The sequence below is a fragment of the Aethalodelphis obliquidens genome, unplaced genomic scaffold (genome assembly GCF_003676395.1).
Source record: "Aethalodelphis obliquidens isolate GAN/ISIS:26980383/991018 unplaced genomic scaffold, ASM367639v1 scaffold17, whole genome shotgun sequence".
NCBI lineage: Eukaryota > Metazoa > Chordata > Mammalia > Artiodactyla > Delphinidae > Aethalodelphis > Aethalodelphis obliquidens.
In genome coordinates, this window is record NW_020837961.1 from 32,513,925 (window position 1) to 32,533,122 (window position 19,198).

The window sequence follows — 19,198 nt, forward strand, 5'->3', positions numbered from 1 at the left end:
AATTAGATAATATCTTGAGAGACAAATGAAACAAAAACACAACATATCAAAACATGAGATGTAGCAAAAGCAGTACGAAGAGGGAATTTTATAGCAGTAACTGCCTACATCAAAAAAGAAGAAAGATTGCAAATCAACAACATAGCTTTATACCTCAAGGATCTAGAAAAAGAGGAACAAACTGAAAAGAAAGGAAGGAATAAAAAAAATAAAGATTAGAGTAGAAATAAATAAAATAGTATAAAAACAATTAAAAATCAATAAAACTGTTTTTTTTTTGAAAAAGATCAGTAAAATTGACAATTCCTTAGCTAGAAAAGAAAAAAGAAGTGAGAAGCCTCAAATAAGAAAAATCAGAAATGTGAAAGGGGACACATTACAACTGATGCCATAGAAATAAAAAGTATCATAAGAGACTACTATGAACAATTATACACCAAAAAATTAGACAACCTAGAAGAAATGGATACATTTATAGAAAATACACCTTACCAAAATCAAATCATGAAGAAAGAAAAAATCTGAACAGATCTGTAACTAGTTAGGAGATTGAATCAGTAATCAAAAACCTCCCAATAAAGAGGAACAGATGGCTTCACTGGTGAATTCTACCAAACACATAAAGAAGAATTAACACCAGTTCTTCTCAAACTCTTCCAAAAAAATCAAAGAGGACAGAACACTTCCAAACTTATTTTATGAGGCCAGCATTACTCTGATACCAAAACCAGACTGAGACACTGCAAGAAAAGAAAACTACACACCAATAGCCCTGGTGAATATAGATACAAAGATCCTCAACAAAGTATTAACAAACTGAATTAAACAGCATATTAAAATGATCAGGTGCCATAACCAATTGAGACTCATCCCTGGGATGCAATCATTGTTCAACATATGAAAATCAATCACTGTGATATACCACATTAATAGAACAAAGAATAAGAAATCACAATACATGCAGAAAAAGTATTTAGCAAAATTCAACAATCTCTCATGATAAACACACACAATAAACTAGAAGTATTATAAGGAAATTACCACAAAATAATAAAGGCCATATATTAAAAAAAACCACAGGTAACAAACATCTTGCTCAATGGTGAAAAACAGAAAGCTTCTCTACTAAGCTCAGGAACAAGGCAATGATGTCCACTCTTGCCACTTCTATGTGATATAGTACTGGAAATCCTATTCAGGGAAATTAGGTTTTGAAATTAAAGGCATCCAAATCAAAAAAGAAGTAAAATTACCTCTGTTCTCATGACATGATGACATGATCTTATATGTAGAAAACCTTATCCATTCCATAAAAAGTCAGTTGCATTTCTATGCACTAACCATGTATAATCGAAAAAAAGAAATTAGGGAAACTATTCCAATTAATAGCATCAAAAGGTAATTAGGAATAAACTTACCCAAGGAGGTGAAAATCTTATACACTAAAAAGTACAAAACATTGTTAAAAGTAATGAAAGACAACCCAAATACATGGAAATACATTCTGTGTTCATGGAGTAGAAGACTTAATATTGTTAAAATGTCCATACTACTCAAAACAGTCTACAGAATCAACGTAATTCCTATCAAAATCCCAACGGCATTTTTTGCAGAGATAGAAAAAAAAACTTAAAATTCATATGAAATCTGAAAGTACTCTGGATAGCCAAAACAATCTTGAGAAAGAAAAGCAAAGCTGGGGACCTCACATTTCTGAGTTCAAAACATATTACAAAGCTACAGTAATCAAAACAGTATGGTACTGACATACAGAGAGATATACAGACCAATGGAACAGAATAGAGATGCCACAAATAAACTTTCACATATATTTTCAAATGATCTTTGACAAGGATGCCAAGGCTACACAATAGGGAAAGGATAGTCTATTTAACAAATGGTGTTAATAAAACTAGATAACTGCAAAATAAATGTATTTGAATATCTTACACCATAATTTAAAAATTAACTAAAAATGAATTTAAATCTCCTAGAAGAAAACATAGGGGTAAAACTTCATGACATTGGATTTGGCAATAATTTCTTGGATATGAGAGCAAAAGTACAGGCAACAAAAGCAAAAATAGATGAATAGGACTACATCAAAATAAAAAGCTTCCATGCAGGAAAGGAAACAATCAACAGAGTGAAAAGGCAATCTATGTAGTGGGAGAAAATATTTGCAAATTATATAGCTGATAAGGGGTTAATCTCCAAAATATATAAGGAACTCCTACAACTCAACAAAAAACAAAAACAATTGAAAAATGAACAAAGGGCTTGTATAGACATTTTTTCAAAGAAGATATACAAATGGCCCACTGGTACATGAAAAGATGCTCAACATCACTAATCACCAAGGAAATACAAATCAAAACCACAGTGAGATGTCACCTCACACCAGTTAGGATGCCTGCTATCAAAAAAAACAAAACAGAAAAGAAAATAACAAGTGTCAATAAAGGTAAGGAGAAACTGGAACCCTTGTACACTGTTGGTGGGAATGTAAAATGGTATAGCCGCTACAGAACACAGTGTGGATGATCCTCTAAAAATTAAAATTAGAACGACCATATGATCCAGCACTTCTACTTCTGGGTATATATCCAAAGAACTGAAAACAGGATCTTAAAGACTTATCTGCACATCCATGTTCATTGTAACATTATTTATAAGAACCAAGAGGTAGAAACAACCTAAATGTCTTTAAGTGGATAAATGGATAAAGAAATGTGGTATAAACATACAATGGTATAGTACTCAACCTTAAAAAAGAAGGAAATCCTGTCTTATGGCACAACATTGATGGACATTATGTGAATTAGCCAGCCACAAAAAGACAAATACTGCATGTCTCCACTTATATAAAGTATCTAAAATAGTCAAAACCTTAGAAGCAAAAAGTAGAATGGTGCTTGCTTGGAGTGGAGGGAGAGGAAAGAGTTGTTCATGAGTGTAGAGTTTCAGTTTTGAAAGATGAAAAAGTTGGAGAAATCCACTGCACAATGATATACATACTGTTAACACTACTGTACTGTGCACTTAAAAATGGTAAATTTTATGTGTTTCTTACCACAGCCAAAAAAAATAAAAAGAAGAGTTGACTTTTTTCCCTTCCCACCTTCTCATCATCAAAAAATGACTGAACATAGGGCTTTCCAAAAATTCTACCTCTGTGATGAGACAAAGCATGGAAAATGCTCAAAATGAGTAATTTTCCAAAATTTGTAAACAGATGAAAACTATGTTTTAAAATGTAAAAGGCATGCAATCTTGAACACATTTGCTTTTGTGAACACCTAAGGAAATAATAATAATAATAATAATCTACCCCTGTGATGAGACAAAGCACGGAAAATGCTCAAAATGAGTAATTTTCCAAAATTTGTGAACAGATGAAAACTATGTTTTAAAATGTAAAAGGCATGCAATCTTGAACACATTTGCTTTTGTGAACACCTAAGGAAATAATAGAGGAAGTCATAAAAAGTGCTTCTTGACTTTTCATGTACTTTAGAGAAAGACACATGAGGAAGAAAACCAATATAGAATTAATACATGCAATGAGAAGTAAACAGTCTGAAATATATATTTTTAATGGGATTACAGATTTTAGTGGGCAACTTTTTCAAAAGGAGTGATTATCTGTAAATTGCTTCATTTAATCATTTAAAAATGCACTCATAACAACCTTGAGAAACGCAGTGCTAAAATGATTCCTGGAGGCCCCTACTTCCTCTCCAATTTTGTAATTTACAGAAAACTAAAACATGAAGATTCAAAACATGAGCTTGAGAATTTTCACTGTTGCTTCGATGTTGGGTCAGACTCCAGATCTTGCCTGTGGACCGGCCGCTGCTGATCTCCCCTCATTTTCCAGCCATTCCCTGTCTAGGCTGCATCCCCAGGTTGATAATCAGACTTAATATTCCCTGCACTTTTAAGACCCATCCTTATTCTCCATTCAGCTCCTGGAACCCGAAAGTCAGCCAGAATCCAGAGCCTGCACATGTCCAGAAAGAAAGGTTACACAATTTTTTATATGAGTGATCAACTTTGGTTATGAGATAGCACATTTCCAATTATTTCAAGAAACAAATAAAATGTGGCTCCCAAAATCTTAAAACTGTTTCACTTAGATTATAAGAAATGCCTTTTATGAGGTTAATTTTAACGAGTCCATTTGATTGTCACAGCAGCTCTTCAGGGAGACAGAACTGCTGCCTCAAAATAATCTAAAAGTGGGGTCAGCCTCCACAAATGACAGGTACTAACTGAGACCAAAAAGCAATGAAAGCAATGAATGGAGATTCTGATATTTCTAAGTGTTTTGTTGTTTCTGACTTACATGTAAATGAAAATTCTTTGTAGACTTTAAAGTGCAGTAAATCACCAATGTCTAAAACTCTTTCAGCTTTCAAAAACAAAATAAAATAGTCCTCTGATCTTCAGGGTTCTTAAAGCTATTGCAACATTCCTTTCTGTCCCTTCATGGACCAGCCTTGTCATAAATGGCTGAATTCCCCATCTCCACTTCACTCTGCACTCCTCTATACTCTGGTTTCTAAAAATATTAAGTTCTAGCAACTTGGTGCTCTCCAAGGTTCACAATTCTCTCCAAAGCTGCTGAAGTCTGTTTGGCTGCACATGATTCCTGTAAACAGCCACGGCCGACTCTTGTTCACTTAGGAGGTCTCGGCTACTGGTCTTTATTCTTTGCCACATCCTGAACAATTTCAACAGAGTTTCAAACCTACTCCTCACAATTTCCTTCCTGAACTCTTCCAGCCCTCCATTTTGCTAATTGTGTCATTCTCTTATCCTTTATATTTGATGCAACGACTTACTTTTCAGACATGCCTTCCTTTCTACCATGTTCTTACTTCCCTATGCCAAGATGGTATCCTCAGACCATCTCAGGTAACACTCTTCCCAGCTCCACGGTGGAAAGGTTCTGTGAGCGCCGCCCCACTCCCAGTGGGTGGTAGCCCCACCACCTCATTCACTTCTGCTCTGGGGACAGGCCTCCGATTGAGCTAACAGCCACTTTTCAGTCCTTATCTTCCCAAACCTCAGCTGCAAATTAGATATGGTTAACCACTCCCTGCTTCTGGAATGTGCCACCTTCCTGTTTCTCTAACACTGTCCTCCCAGGAATGGTCAGCAGTGCCTCGGCCTCTCCATCTCAATCTCTTCTGTAGATGCACTGCATCTCCAACTCCTGTAAAATATTGGCATTACTTTGGATTTCTTCTCAGCCCTCTCTCTATCTACCTTTACCCCTGACTTGCACACATAATTACATGGGAGCTTCTACCAATTCACAATGTCTGTTCTATCTTCAAAGGTTCTCATTTAATTGGTTTGGGGGTTGGGGGAGTTGATGTCCAGGTATCAGTAATTTTTAAAAGCTCCCCAGTTGTATCTACATGCAGCCAGGGTTGAGAACCCTGGGTCTAAATAATCAAGAAGTCCCACCGCGGCTGTCTTGGAAACACAGAGACCACATTCCCTCTTGTCTTCCCCCACCACCGCAGTTTTACTTGGGCCCTGGTCATTCACCATGTGGATTACCACAGTACCCTTCTAAGTCATCTCTCTTTCCCAAGGCACTCTTCTTCACAAGGCCTCCAAAGTGAGTTTTCTACAATATGAAAGTTTCTTTTGTCACTCTTTTGATAATTGAAAGGCCATCAGTGTCTCTCTGGTCCAGCTCATCATTGGAAATCTCATGAGAGCCTCTGTCTAGCTGTTCCAGATGATTTGCTGCACAGGATGGTAAACTCGCCACATGCTCCTGAGTCCCCACGCCTTTGTGTGGACCACTTCCCCTGCCCAGAACTAAGTGTCTTCCTCATCTTTTTTTTTTCTTTGGCCCGGTTTTATTCTCATTTGAGCATATCCATTTTGTTTTCTTAGAAGTATAACTGTTAAATGGTGAAATGAGTTCAAGAATTTGGTGAACACCTACTAGAAGCAAGCTCTTTTCTGGTTCTGTTCATAGTGGGGAGCTTCTCCCAGCTACTCCAGGCTGTACTTTCATCTCCATGTCTTACACTTATAACTGTTGGTAACAAGGAAGTAAAATGTTTTGGAGATTACAAAGTGCTTATTTGGTCATCAAAACTATCTTGTAAGAGAAGAGATGAAAGAGATATTCAAAGGTCTTTACAAGGATGACAACCCGTTTCCTATACCTTTAAAAAAATGAGTACTGAGCACACAACATTGTGTATACAGTCACCATGTATCTGGCATCCTCAAGAACAGAGATAAAAGTGCTCTTTAAGAACTTAAAATGAATGAAGCAGAGTTCAGTTTTACACAGTACAACTTAGATGTGCAAAGAAACAATAATTTCTATATTTCTTATGATGGGTCTAATAGTCTTTAGGAGCCCCACCCTAATGGACAACAGAGAAAAATGGCCGTCTTAACATGCTATTAATGTCATCTCAGTCTGTTCCCTTGAAACAGTACTTTCAGGTAACTTAGCAGCTTTGGGATGCATGCTCAGTCTTTGAGGCTCCCTCCCTGTTGCATTGCTGCTGCTCTGTAAGATGACACTGCTGGGGGGAGACTGGCAGTGATGAGGTGGGATCTTTGTGTGCTGTCCACTGGCTTTTAGAATTTGTCTCCAGGCAGTGAATCTCATCTTTCATGTCAACATGTACAGGCTCAGAACTCTACCCTGCTAGCCTGGCCCCACTGCAGCTGTTTTTGATGTTGTAGTTTTTTGATACTGGCATGTTATGTAACCCTGCGTTTCAGCTGTCTACCCAACAGATTTGGGGAGGGGCTCATCCCATCACTTGCAGCCGTGGTCCTCATGGCAGTCAGCTGGCCTGTACTATGAATTAATCTGTGTCCACAGTGGGAATGCTGGGAATATGGGCGGGTCTTCTAGGCCTTGCAAGAGCCAAACAGGAATGGAACACTCACTTGTACCTTCTTTTTACCTAAACATATTGCCCATTTTAGTCTGCTCCCACTAACTCATGTTAGGAAAAAGCTACCCCGTGAGGCAGTGTCCTCCCAGAGTTCCAAAGTGTCCTCTGCTTTTAGCTTTTCCTAGGCTGTCTCACTGGCTCCCTCCAGGATGACAGCTTTGGGGAAGGGGGGCCGGGATGCTTGTGGCTGACCACTTGTTTCCTACATCTTTTCTCATTGGCCTTCCTGCATTCCCCAGCAAATAGATGGAATGGTCTTTCCTTTCCTTCCATGTGGCAGATTTCTTCAGGAGCCATCTTTGTTTATTCTAAGGACCACTTATTTTGCTTGTCAGAGGCAGAATATTCTCTTTTTGCATTTTTGCTGTAACCTAATGTATCCAAAACAAGTGGATGTCTCTTGCAGAATAGGTGGAAGGTCTTATCCACAGACAGGCAATACAAATATAGTTAAAAAATATTAACCCTCAGGACAAGAACAGAGTTGGATGAATGACACTACTCAGCTTTAAGACTATAAAGCTACAGTAATCAAGACAGTGTGGTATTAGTGAAAGAATAGACAAATAGACCAATAGAAGTGAATAGAGACCCATGTAAATACAGTCAATTGATCTTTGACAAAAGAGCAAAGGCAATACAATGGAGAGTCTTTTCAATAAATGGTGGTAGAACAACTAGGCTTCCATATGCCAAAAACAAAAAGAATCTGTACACAGACCTTCCACCCTTTAAAAAATTAACTCAACATGGGTTACAGACCTAAATTCAAAATGTTAAAATAAAAAACTCCTAGACACTGGAGGAAACCTAGGTGACTCTGGGTTTGGGGATAACTTTTTAGATACCACACTAAAGGCAGGATCCCTGAAAAATAGAATTAATATGTTGGTCTTTATTAAAATTAAAATTTTCTGCTCTGCAAAAGACAATGCCAAGAGAATTAAAAGACAAGAAATATTCTGGGAGAAAATATTTGCAAAAGACATATCTGATAAAAGCCTGCTATCCAGAATATACAAAGAACTCTTAAAAGTCAACAATAAGAAAACAAACAACCTGATTAAAAATGGACAAAAGACCTTAAAAGACACTCAACAAAGGAGATATACAGATGGAAAGTAAGCATATGAAAAGATGCTCCCCATCATATGTCATCAGGGAAATGCAAATTAAAATGAGATACAACCACACATCTATTAGAATGGCCAAAATATACAACACTGAAAGCACAATATGCTGGCAAGGATGTGGAGCAACAGGAACTCTCATTCATTGCTGTGGGAAATCAAAATGGCACAGCCACTTTGGAAGACAGTTTGGCATTTTCTCACAAAACTAGACATACTCTAACCATAAGACCCAGGAATCAAACTCCTTGGAATTTACCCAAAGGAGTGGGAAATTTATGTCTATACAAAAACCTGTACATTGGTTTCTGTAGCAATTTTATTCGTAATTGCCAAAACTTGGAAGCTACCAAGATGTCCTTCAGTAGATGAATAGATAAATAAACTGCAATATCTAGACAATGGAATATTATTCGGTGCTGAAAAGAAATGAGCTATCAAGTAGTGAAAAGACATGGAAGAAACTTATGTGCATATTACTAAGTAAAAGAAGCTAATTTTAATAGGCTACATACTGTATGATTTCAACTATGTGACATTCTGCAAAAGGCAACATTATGGACACAATAACAAGATCAGTGGTTGTCTGGGTTTGCAGCTGGAGGTATGGGGGAAAGGATGAACAGACAGAGCATGTTTTTTTTTAGGGCAGTGAAACTACTCTGTATGATACTATAATGGTGGATACATGTCATTATACATTTGTCCAAACCCATAGAATGTAAAACAAAAAGGTTGAACCCTAATGTAAACTATAGACTTTGGGTCATTATGATGTATCAGTGTAGGTTCACTGATTTTAACAAGTGTGCCACTCTGGGAAGGATGCTGGTAATGAGGGAAGGAATGCATGTACTGGGGCAAGGGGTACATGAGAAATCTCTGTTATCTTCCCCTCAATTTTACTGTGTACCTAAACAGTCTTTAAAAAGTAGTTGTTAAAAAACATTAACCCTGTTACATCGCTAAACAAAATATAATGGTTCAGAAGAGAGTTATGCAAAATCACCTGAAAAAATAAAATCATTCCCATGGAAGAAGGCTTGATGGAGGTGTTAAGACACCAGAAGAAGATATGTGTGGCCAAAAAGAAGTCAATGAGCAAAAATGACACAAATGAACTTATTTAACAAAACAGACTCACAGACTTAGAAAACAAACTTATGGTTACCAAAGGGAAAAGGTGGGGAGGGAGATAAATTAAGAGTTTGGGTTTAACATATACAAACTACTATATTTAAAATAGATAACCAACAAGGACCTACTGTATAGCACAGGGAACTCTGCTCAATATTCTGTAATAACCTAAATGAGAAAAGAATTTGAAAAAGAATAGATATATGTATAGGTATAACTGAATCACTTTGCTGTACACCTGAAACTAACACAACATTGTAAATCAACTCTTCTCCAATATAAAATAAGAAAATTTAAAGTAAAAAATAAAAAGCAAGTTAATGAGCAACGGAAGACCAGACAGTCATGAAGGCATCACAAAATTCTACTTGGCAGTGCTGCATGAGTTCTTTCTGAAGAAAGGGTAACACAGGCTGATGACATTCAACACTTGAATCACATCCTGCTTGAACTATTTAGGATTAACAAGCAACCTTCTGAGTACAGTTTGGGTTCCTGTGTCCTTTTTCCTACAAAGAGAGAGCTGGTCATCCTGACATGACTACTATAATCCGCATGGCAATCATAGTTCTTCTGTAAATAAAGGAAATGCACTCTCGCTTATGTATCAGTCTCCTTCCTAACAGTTAGTAACCCCTAACCTCAGGGGAAGAACTCCCTGGTTTGTTAAGATGAGGCCTTGAGCCAGGTGGCTGAGGCTCAGATGTGGGACTGGGGTTAATTTACAAAACTGAAAAATTCCTTGTGAGATGTTTACCTTCTTTTGAGAGGACTTGACCTTGTAAGGCCTTTCTCCTTCTGTCTCCTCCAGAGCTATCTTAGAATCATAGGTAAGGTGACGGAATTTGACACTGTTTGACAATGGCTAGTTAGATGGCACTGATTCCAGTGAATTTCATTCCAAACAGGGGACTGGCCTTAAAGAATGGAATAGGAATGATAGATACTATTTGCTTCCCTCTTTTCATTATCATAAGTTATACGTTGGGCCCTGTTCCAAAGCCGTGGATGACATAGAGACAGCACTTCCAAAATTATGGGAACTCTGTCACCTTGGAAAGTACAGTTCTTACCTGGTTTGGGGACCAGGTGGAACAGAAAGGAGTGGTAGGGATTTAGAAACTGCAAATATTTCATTGCTGTTAAATAACTGCTAAGTAACAACTGGTTGCTCTGGTGCGAATGTATAGCCAGCTAACTTTACAGAATTCAATCAAGGATTTGGGACAGAAAGAAGGTAACAATAACAATGAAAACTGTGACTAGTACCCTCACATGACTTCACTTGATCCTTACGGTTTCTCTGTGAGTCAGTTGTTATTATTTCCACTCTCTAGAAGGAGAAAGAGAACTTGCCCATCCTGGGCAGAAGAGCAGTAGAGACTCACTCAGCTACATTAAGTCCTATCGCAATGTCCATACTCCACGTACATGCACCCCACATTACCGACAGTAGGAGCCAGAATTCTGGATCAATTGCCAAAGGGTCAGAAGAAAAGTTTTCCTCCAAAATATCAAGATCTAATTTGTTTATGAGACAATAGTAAATATATTTTACTAGTTAGAATGCACTCCTGTATCATCATCATGTTTTCATTTTATCTCAAGTCTTTTAATGTCTGACTATTCCATTTTTAATCAGGCAATTCATAATTTCAATGTTTCCTCTCTAGTAATTATTAAAAATGCATGAAGTTGTGAAAAGTCCACATTGGGGACTACGGTTGCTGATTCACCCTCATTGGTATAACCAAAGCTCTGGAAGTGGAAAAGAAGAAATAAAAGCTGGCTTCTAGAAGGTTCATTTAAATGGTTTAATGGATTGGAATGTCACAGACAACCAAGTGGTTTATATTTCACTTCAAAAAGATTCAGAATGGTTATATTTCGTCTCATGTGGGTAAAAAAGGAACAGCAAGTGTTAAGGGTAAAGAGCGGGGAATCATTTGGGCTTCAGCTTTTCTTGTCACCTTGCTGTATGGCCAGCCTCTCCCTTACAGGCAACTGGCACCTTCTGAAATGACTCTTTCTGTGAATAAATGAACATTTCATGACTTAAAGAGACCTTACCTACTGAAGGGTTTCTTCTAAAATGCTATAAACTATAAAAAATTATATATACGTATGTATATATATATATATATAAATCTATTTTTGAACTATGTACTGTTTTAAACAATTGAAGTGTTAAGTTTAATGTTGTTAATAGATGAAAATAATGTCAATCAAAACTCAAACTTGTGGGCTTTCCAAGAAAGAAAAGTTAAACAAATATAAATACATTAGAGTTATTTATTTTAACGTTTTATTTTCTTAAAAAAATTCTAAATGTTAAAAGCAGTTTAGGGTAATAGGATTTATGAAGATACAGAACATAATTCACTCGGGATGTCAGGCGGTGCCTGCCGGATGGGATGCTTGAGTGAGCCACAGATGATGTGAGCTTCCAATAGGCACATATGTTTCCTTTGAAAAATAAAGATTAAAATTGCAGATGTATTTGGGACAGAAATAATTCTGGAAGTTATAAAATGCTATTAAATAATGTATATCAAGGCCATTCTAACACTGATCAATGGGTTTACAATCTCTTAAAACCACTGGAATCCAAATTTTAAAAAAAATCACCTTCTGGTGTCCATGATATGATCTGGCAATATGTATGAAATTCATGCTCCAGGCAAAGCTTTGGCCAGCTTGAAATATTTGGGGCATATGTCAATCAGTACATTACGCACTTTGTTGTCGTTGTTCACTGGGGCCTAGGGAATCCTGCCGACCCTGGTGTAGGTTAGCTGCATCTAATCAGATTCAACAGCCTTCTTAACCACCATCCTTTCCTCCTCTAGTTCTCCTTCCTGTCATATGCTGCAGCTTTTAGGCTACTCTCCCCTTAGCCTCCATGCCCGTCACACGTCATAGCTACTCTTCAAAGCAAGGTCCCAACCCATTGCTTCTGATGTCTTGAAAAGTACATGGATATTTATGGGTACCATATGCTGTATTACTGCCAGGTATTAACCTTGCTTATGTGTAAGATTTAATAAACAAATTTTAAGAGTGTTAAGTTCTATTAAAAAGGTAGCCATCAAATTTAGTTCAGTAATTCTAAATACAAGAGGACTAAGAAGGACAACTCTAATCAGAGGTCAAAGAAAACACAATGATGCAATAGCAGAATAGAGGCTTCTGCCCATGTATTCATTAGTTTTTCTGAATGAACTGAAACAGGAGGCCCACCTTCAGAGGTAAGAAAGTAATTTAGTCTTCACTGTCTTCTGCCCTAGTTTTATGTTTATCTCAGACCAGGTTACTCTTCGCCACATTGATTACTCCCAACTGTTACGGCTGGGGGTAGACGGAAGGTTGAGTGATGAGAAACAGACCAAAGTAGGGGTAGTTTCCTTCCCATAAAGGCAACCGCTACAGACAGAGTGAGTCTCGGACACAGAAATGAATGGCGCACTGCAAAGATGAAAACAGGTGAATAATTTCCCCTTCCACAGCAGTTTTTATTAGGGTTATTATTAAATCATTTCTGAATTCAACCACAAATATTATTATACTTACTAACCCATAACTTAATGTCATACCGAAATATTTTCTTTGGTGTGCTTTAGATATTGACTTTTATTTAGATTTAATCCTGCAAACATATTAATCGTGGGTGACTTGAGAAAGGATATCTTTTTGTTTGTTTGTTTGTTTGTTTGTTTTTTGCGTTACGCAGGCCTGTCACTGTTGTGGACTCTCCCGTTGTGGAGCAACAGGCTCCGGACGCGCAGGCTCAGCGGCCATGGCTCACGGGCACAGCCGCTCCGTGGCATGTGGGATCTTCCCGGACTGTGGCACGAACCTGTGTCCCCTGCATCGGCAGGTGGACTCTCAACCACTGCGCCACCAGGGAAGCCCGAGAAAGGATATCTTAATTAGGAAATGGCCAGGTACATTACTCAATTTTTAGAAATTTCATTTACTAATGTGAAAAAGTGTGACACAATGATGAGTCCTGTGCCAATTCTTTTGAGTGATAATTTATTTAATGCCTACTACTCTGCAGAATTTATATTGGATGAGAATGTTCATTAGCCGTGGTTGGAGATCTCATTATGTAAAGAATAAGTGAAGAACTAGAGACGGGAAAACTATTTTGAGTAAAAACCAAAGACCCCCCCAGTGATCTACAAGGCCCTGCCTGGTCCATTCGCTTCTGACCTTCATTTTTTACCATTCTTCACTTTGCTTACTCTGCTTCAGTCACACAGTCCTCTTTACTGTTCTTTGAGCAAACCAGGTGGGTTCCCACTGGATTTCTCCTTTTTTTTTTCGGAAATGCTCTTCCCCCAAATATACAAATGGCTACCTCCTCTCTTTAAGTCTTTGCCTAAATGTCACTTGCTCAATGATGCCTTCCCTAACCTGCTATCTAAAATTGCATTTGTGCCCTCCCCCAGCACCCCTTGCTCTGCTTCTTTATACCATAGCTCTTAACACCGTCTAACATACACTACATTTTAGTTATTTATTACGTTCATTGATATTGTCTCTTTACCCCTGCTAGAATGTAAGCCTCATAAGGACAAGCATCTATGTCTTTTAGTTCACTAACATATCCCAGTAGAAGAGGACCTGGCACAAAATATGCAATAAAAATTTTGTTGAAGGAGCAAATAAAATATCTGAAGAGTGACTGGGTAGATCAGTGGAGTGTTCCAGAGGGCAGGACTAAGATTTATGGACAGACATAAAGGAGGCAGATCTGGGTTCAATGCAGGAATGACTTTTCACATGAAAGCGTTTTCCAACATTGTCATGCAATCAAATCACCTGCAGAGTTTGTTAAAAACGGCAGTTCCTGGACCCCAGACCTACCGAAGCAGAAACTTCAGGGATCGTCACAAAGTGCCTGTTTCACACACAAGTTCAAGAACCACTGTCCTAAACTTTCAGTCACTGAAATATTCAAGTAGAGACTGAAAGGTCATGTGTCAAGGGTATTTAGGAAAAAAAAAATGTTTCTATGTTCATTGCAGACAAAAGCTGGACTCAAAAATTCTATGATTTTTTTATTTTTCGGTTCGCGGGCCTCTCGCTGTTGTGGCCTCTCCCGTTGCGGAGCACAGGCCCTCCGGACGCGCAGGCTCAGCGGCCATGGCTCACGGGCCCAGCCGCTCCGCGGCATGTGGGATCTTCCCGGACCGGGGCACGAACCCGTGTCCCCTGCATCGGCAGGCGGACTCCCAACCACTGCGCCACCAGGGAAGCCCAAAAATTCTATGATTTTATCAGATCAATTTCAAGATTGATTCATATATTTTGTGCTGTATTATTTAGAAAATGTCACCTTTCCTTTCTATCAGGCTTTGCTCTGGGGGTGGGATGTATACCTCTCCAGAGGTACAGAAACAGAGCTCTAAGGAGTATCTCATGTTATTTAACATTTAACTCTTATGCAGAAATCTCATCACACCCAAGTATATGGGTGGACATTTCTAGTTATTTTGGAAGTCGCTATTATTTCATTTAATGAAGGTAATTGCAATTTACCCTTAATTATGTTTAGAATCAATAAGAGTCCTTCCAAATAAGCAGCCCATGAGATAACCATAATTCAAAAGAAGATCAAAGGTTAATAATCTGCAACTGAGAAGAACCCTAATTTGACATTCGATATTAAATTGAATATTCTCTTTTCATAAAGAATATAACGTGTAACAAAATATTTTCACTATGAAATGTATAGATCAATTTCAGAAAAATGAAGGTTGCCTTTTAAATAGTGGTTGTTGTAGGTACGGATAAAGTGAAACTGAACCCAAAATGACAAAACAAAAACAAAAAATGACTGGAGAAAGCAAACAGCACAAATCAGACTGTCGCAGGCAAACTCGTTCTCTCCCAAGCCCTGGAGTCCATGTGCTTTGCCCTCTGGCTGGCTGAAAGGTTCAGAAGATTTATTTCTCAACTCTCTAGTTAGATATAATTACCTAGATTGGATTTCTTTCAATCCACAACTATATACAAATGTGTTTTTTTGCTTTGGGCTAGAAAGATCATTTAAATTAATTTTTTTATGTTTCCCATTATGGCATACATTTGAGTAGGGAAATAACTGAAAAATATTTTAGCATTATGAGGAAAAATAGTTACCATTCACTGAAGCCTGTTCTGAGTAGTATAATCTGTGCCAAATTCTTTGAAGATCAGATATTACTGCACTGTTTGAAAGCAATGCTGACTGTATCAAAATGAGGTATAATATAAAATGAAGTATAATAATAATAATAACAGCAGTTCCCATATATTACATGTTGATTCTGAGTCAGATACTGTTTTAAGTGCTTTATATGAACTGGCTTATTCAGTCTTATACCCTAATGAGGTAGGCACCAAACTTATCCTTAATTTGCAGATTAGGAAACTGAGGCAGAGACATCCAGCTGCCCAAGGACACACAGTGACAGTCACTGAACCACAACATACTTCACCTTTCATTGTACTTCTAGGAAAGTACTTTAGGAAATGTACAGTTGTTCAGAATTCATAAACATTTAAATAAAAGGGTTTTTATTTGAGATTTTCAATTTAAGTTAAACTTTATGAGTCTTGAATAATTTATCTTTCAGTATTTTTACTACCTTTTGCTGTCTTTAAAGGAGAGTGTGTGTGCATGTTTTACTGTATTTGAGTATATTTTTCTAATGACAAATTTTAAATGAAAGTTGGCATATCAAGAATTGGCTGGACTCAAAAATTCATAACTGAACTGTGATAGCGCTCGATCTATAATCCTTAGTTTTAAGCATTTTACCAAAACTGGGACAATGTACAAAACACTTGACACTCACCTGCCTCACAATTTTCAGGCACAATCCCATTATACACATGCTGGCTGAAGGAAATCTTTACATCTTCTCCTTCCATGTGAATGACCAAGAGACCATTGGTTGTCCTAGCTGGGAACCCTTGGTCAACAACTTTTAACTGCAGCCAGATAGGAAAATATTCTGAAGCTGGGTTTTGCTGAAGTTGAATTTCTCCTGTGTATTCATTAATAGAAAACACTGACTGGGGTTCTGCAAAACTAAATATGACAGTTCCATTGGGCCCCAAGTCTGGGTCACTGGCTCTCAGGATGGCAGTCATCTGGTTAGTAGGTGACTGGGGGGAAAGAAAAATATCAAAGGGGTTCTGTTCCCAAACTGGATCATTGTCGTTAACATCAGTGACATGTATTTTTATGATCACCATGGTGCTTCTTGAGCCCTGGACACCACAGTCTCTGGCCACAGCCTTAAATGTATGCTCAGCTCTGGCTTCTCGGTCAAGGATGTGGCTGGTTCTCAATGTGCCTGCTATGGGATCAATGGTGAATGCCCCGGAAGCCTCCTCCGCTAGAGAATACTCAGTTTGCCCATTCAGGCCTTCATCCTTGTCCACGGCAGAGAGCACAAGAACCATGGTTCCCACTTGAGCATCCTCTCTCACAGAGGCCTGGTAATGGAGCCTGGAGAAGGAAGGACTGTGGTCATTGTCGTCCAGAACTCTGACTTGCAGCTGCACCATGGAGCTCCGAGGTGGATCCCCCAGATCGGAGCACAGGATGACTAGGGTGAAGTTGCTGACTTGCTCCCGGTCCAAAGCACGAGTGATTGAGAGTTCTCCTGATGTTTCATTAATAGCAAAATACTCATCAGTATTTCCATCTAGTAAAGAAAACAATTCAAAATATATTTGAATTCAAAAAGTAGCAGCCCTTTGCCATGAATATATATATTCATTCAACAAATATTTATTTCCTGATTATTACATCCTAGCACTTTTGTAAGTACTTTTGTAAGTACATGATAATTAACTGTGTCTAGTGGAATGGCATTGATTACTATCCTATGGATAGACCTCTTCTGCATTTCAGAATTCCTTATTTTTGCTCTGTGTGTGTATGTGTGTGTTTCTTACATTTCTCCTTGAACTAATTTTAACATCTTTTTGGTTTGGTTTGGTATGAGAGTCATACAAATACGTCCTTTGATGGGGAGTTCTGGAGTGAGGATGACACAGAGCAAAGTCCACAGTCCACCACAGGACATAAAGTGTGAACAAAAATGCTATTTCTTGTCAAAGGCACTGATCCTGATTCTGCTTTCTCACTGTGAAAAGGAGAGAGAGAGTGGAAAATAAAAATTTATTAGGAGGTAGGATCAAGATGGTGGAGTGGGAAGAGTCTGAGCTCACCTCCTCTCAGGAAGACATCAAAACTACATAAAAAGAAACTCTCTCTGAGACTGACCTGAAGATTAGCAGAATGGCTCTTCTACAACCAAGATTACAAAGAAAGAACCATGTGGAGTCTGGTAGGAGGGGAGGAGAAGAAATCTAGTCAGGACCCACACCCCTGGTGTGTGACCCAGAAGAGGAGAAGGATTTCAGAGGCTCAGGGATCCTCCCTCAGGGGTAGGGGTTTCAGCCCCACATTGGGCATACCAGCCCTGGGGTTCAGCACTTGGAATAGAAGCCCCTTTAGGTGGTTTGAAAACCAGTGGGGCTTAATGGAAGCCTGTAGGAAACTGAGACTCTGCTCTTGAAGAGTGTGGACACTCACTTGTTTGTTCCCAGTCCCAGCACAGAGACAGCAGACTGAAACATGCCTGGTGCTCTGGCCAGCCTGTTATGACTGCTCCAGTGCACCTTACCCCTGTCTGAGACAGGCTCTTACCTCAGCCTCTCCCGCTCCAGCCCCACTCCTTAACAAGGCAGAAACCATCAGTGCACCTTGGGAGAAGCCAGGGCTTGCACCAGCCTCCTATTCCAGCCCTCTGAGTCCTAGTTCCAGCCCTGGCCAAGGCAGAAACCTCTATAGCACCAAGGAGACACTACGCTCACTCAGGATTGTGGCCCCAGCCCCTCAGACCCTGTCCCCACCCCCTGACAGGGCAGTGACAGCTAGCACATCCCAAAAGAAGACATGTCCCATGATCACTTTAGATCCAGCTCTACCACCAAAGCCACTGGACATAGGCAGACTGCATAGGGATGTTCCAACTGCTTCAACACAAAGACATGATTTCAAGACCAAGAAGGGTATGTTTTCCCTAATTTCATAGAGACAAACAAACAAAATGAGAAGAAAGTCATAGAGAGTCAAACAAAATGAGAAGACACAAGCACATGTTCCAAAGCAAAGAGCAATATAAAACACTGGGATGGGGAGGAGGGAAGCCTAATGAAACAGAGATAAGTAATTTACCTGATAAAGGGTTCAAAGCAATAGTCATAAAAATGTTCACCAAACTTAGGAAAAGAATAGACGAATACTGTGAGAACTTCAACAAAGAACTAGAAAATATAAAAAAGAGCCAATTAGAACTGAAGAATACAATAACTGAAAGGAGAAATACACTAGAAGGAATTAACAGCAAATTAGGTGATACGGAGGAACACATAAATGACCTAGAAGACAGAATAGTGGAAATCACCCTATCAGAGCAGCAAAAAGAAAAAAAGTTTAATAAGTATTATTTAAGGGACCTCTAGAACAATATCAAGCATACTAACATTCATGTTATAGGGGTCAGAGAGGAAGAGAGAGAAAAAAGGGGTAGAAAGCATATTTGATGTAATTATAGCTGAAAACATCACTAACCTGAAAAGGAAATGTATCCAGGTCCAAGAATCACAGAGATGCCTAAACAATATGAACCCAAAGAGACTCACACTAAGTCATTTCATAATTAAAATGGAAAAAGTTAAAGAGTGAATGACAGAATTTTAAAGACAGGAAGAGAAAAACAGAGTCACATACAAGGGAACTATGATAAATATTAGCTGACTTTTTAGCAGAAATCTTGCAAGCCAGAGGGAGTAGCATGACATATCTAAAGTGCTGAAAGGAAAGACCCTACAACCAAGAACACTCTATCCAGCAAGGTTATCATTCAGAATTGAAGGAGAGATAAAGAGTTTCCCAGACAAGCAAAAACT

The 19,198-nt window shown here is 38.5% G+C and overlaps 1 protein-coding gene across 1 annotated transcript in view; it reads right to left on the reverse strand.

Annotated features, from left to right (window-relative positions):
* The window catches only part of DCHS2 (dachsous cadherin-related 2), a 287,111-nt gene that overhangs the window by 52,417 nt on the left and 215,496 nt on the right, over nucleotides 1-19,198 (reverse strand). Inside the window, exon 13 of the mRNA XM_027117241.1 lies at nucleotides 16,066-16,923. Within this exon, the coding sequence (XP_026973042.1) occupies nucleotides 16,066-16,923 (858 nt within the window). The remainder of the gene's footprint in view (nucleotides 1-16,065; nucleotides 16,924-19,198) is intronic.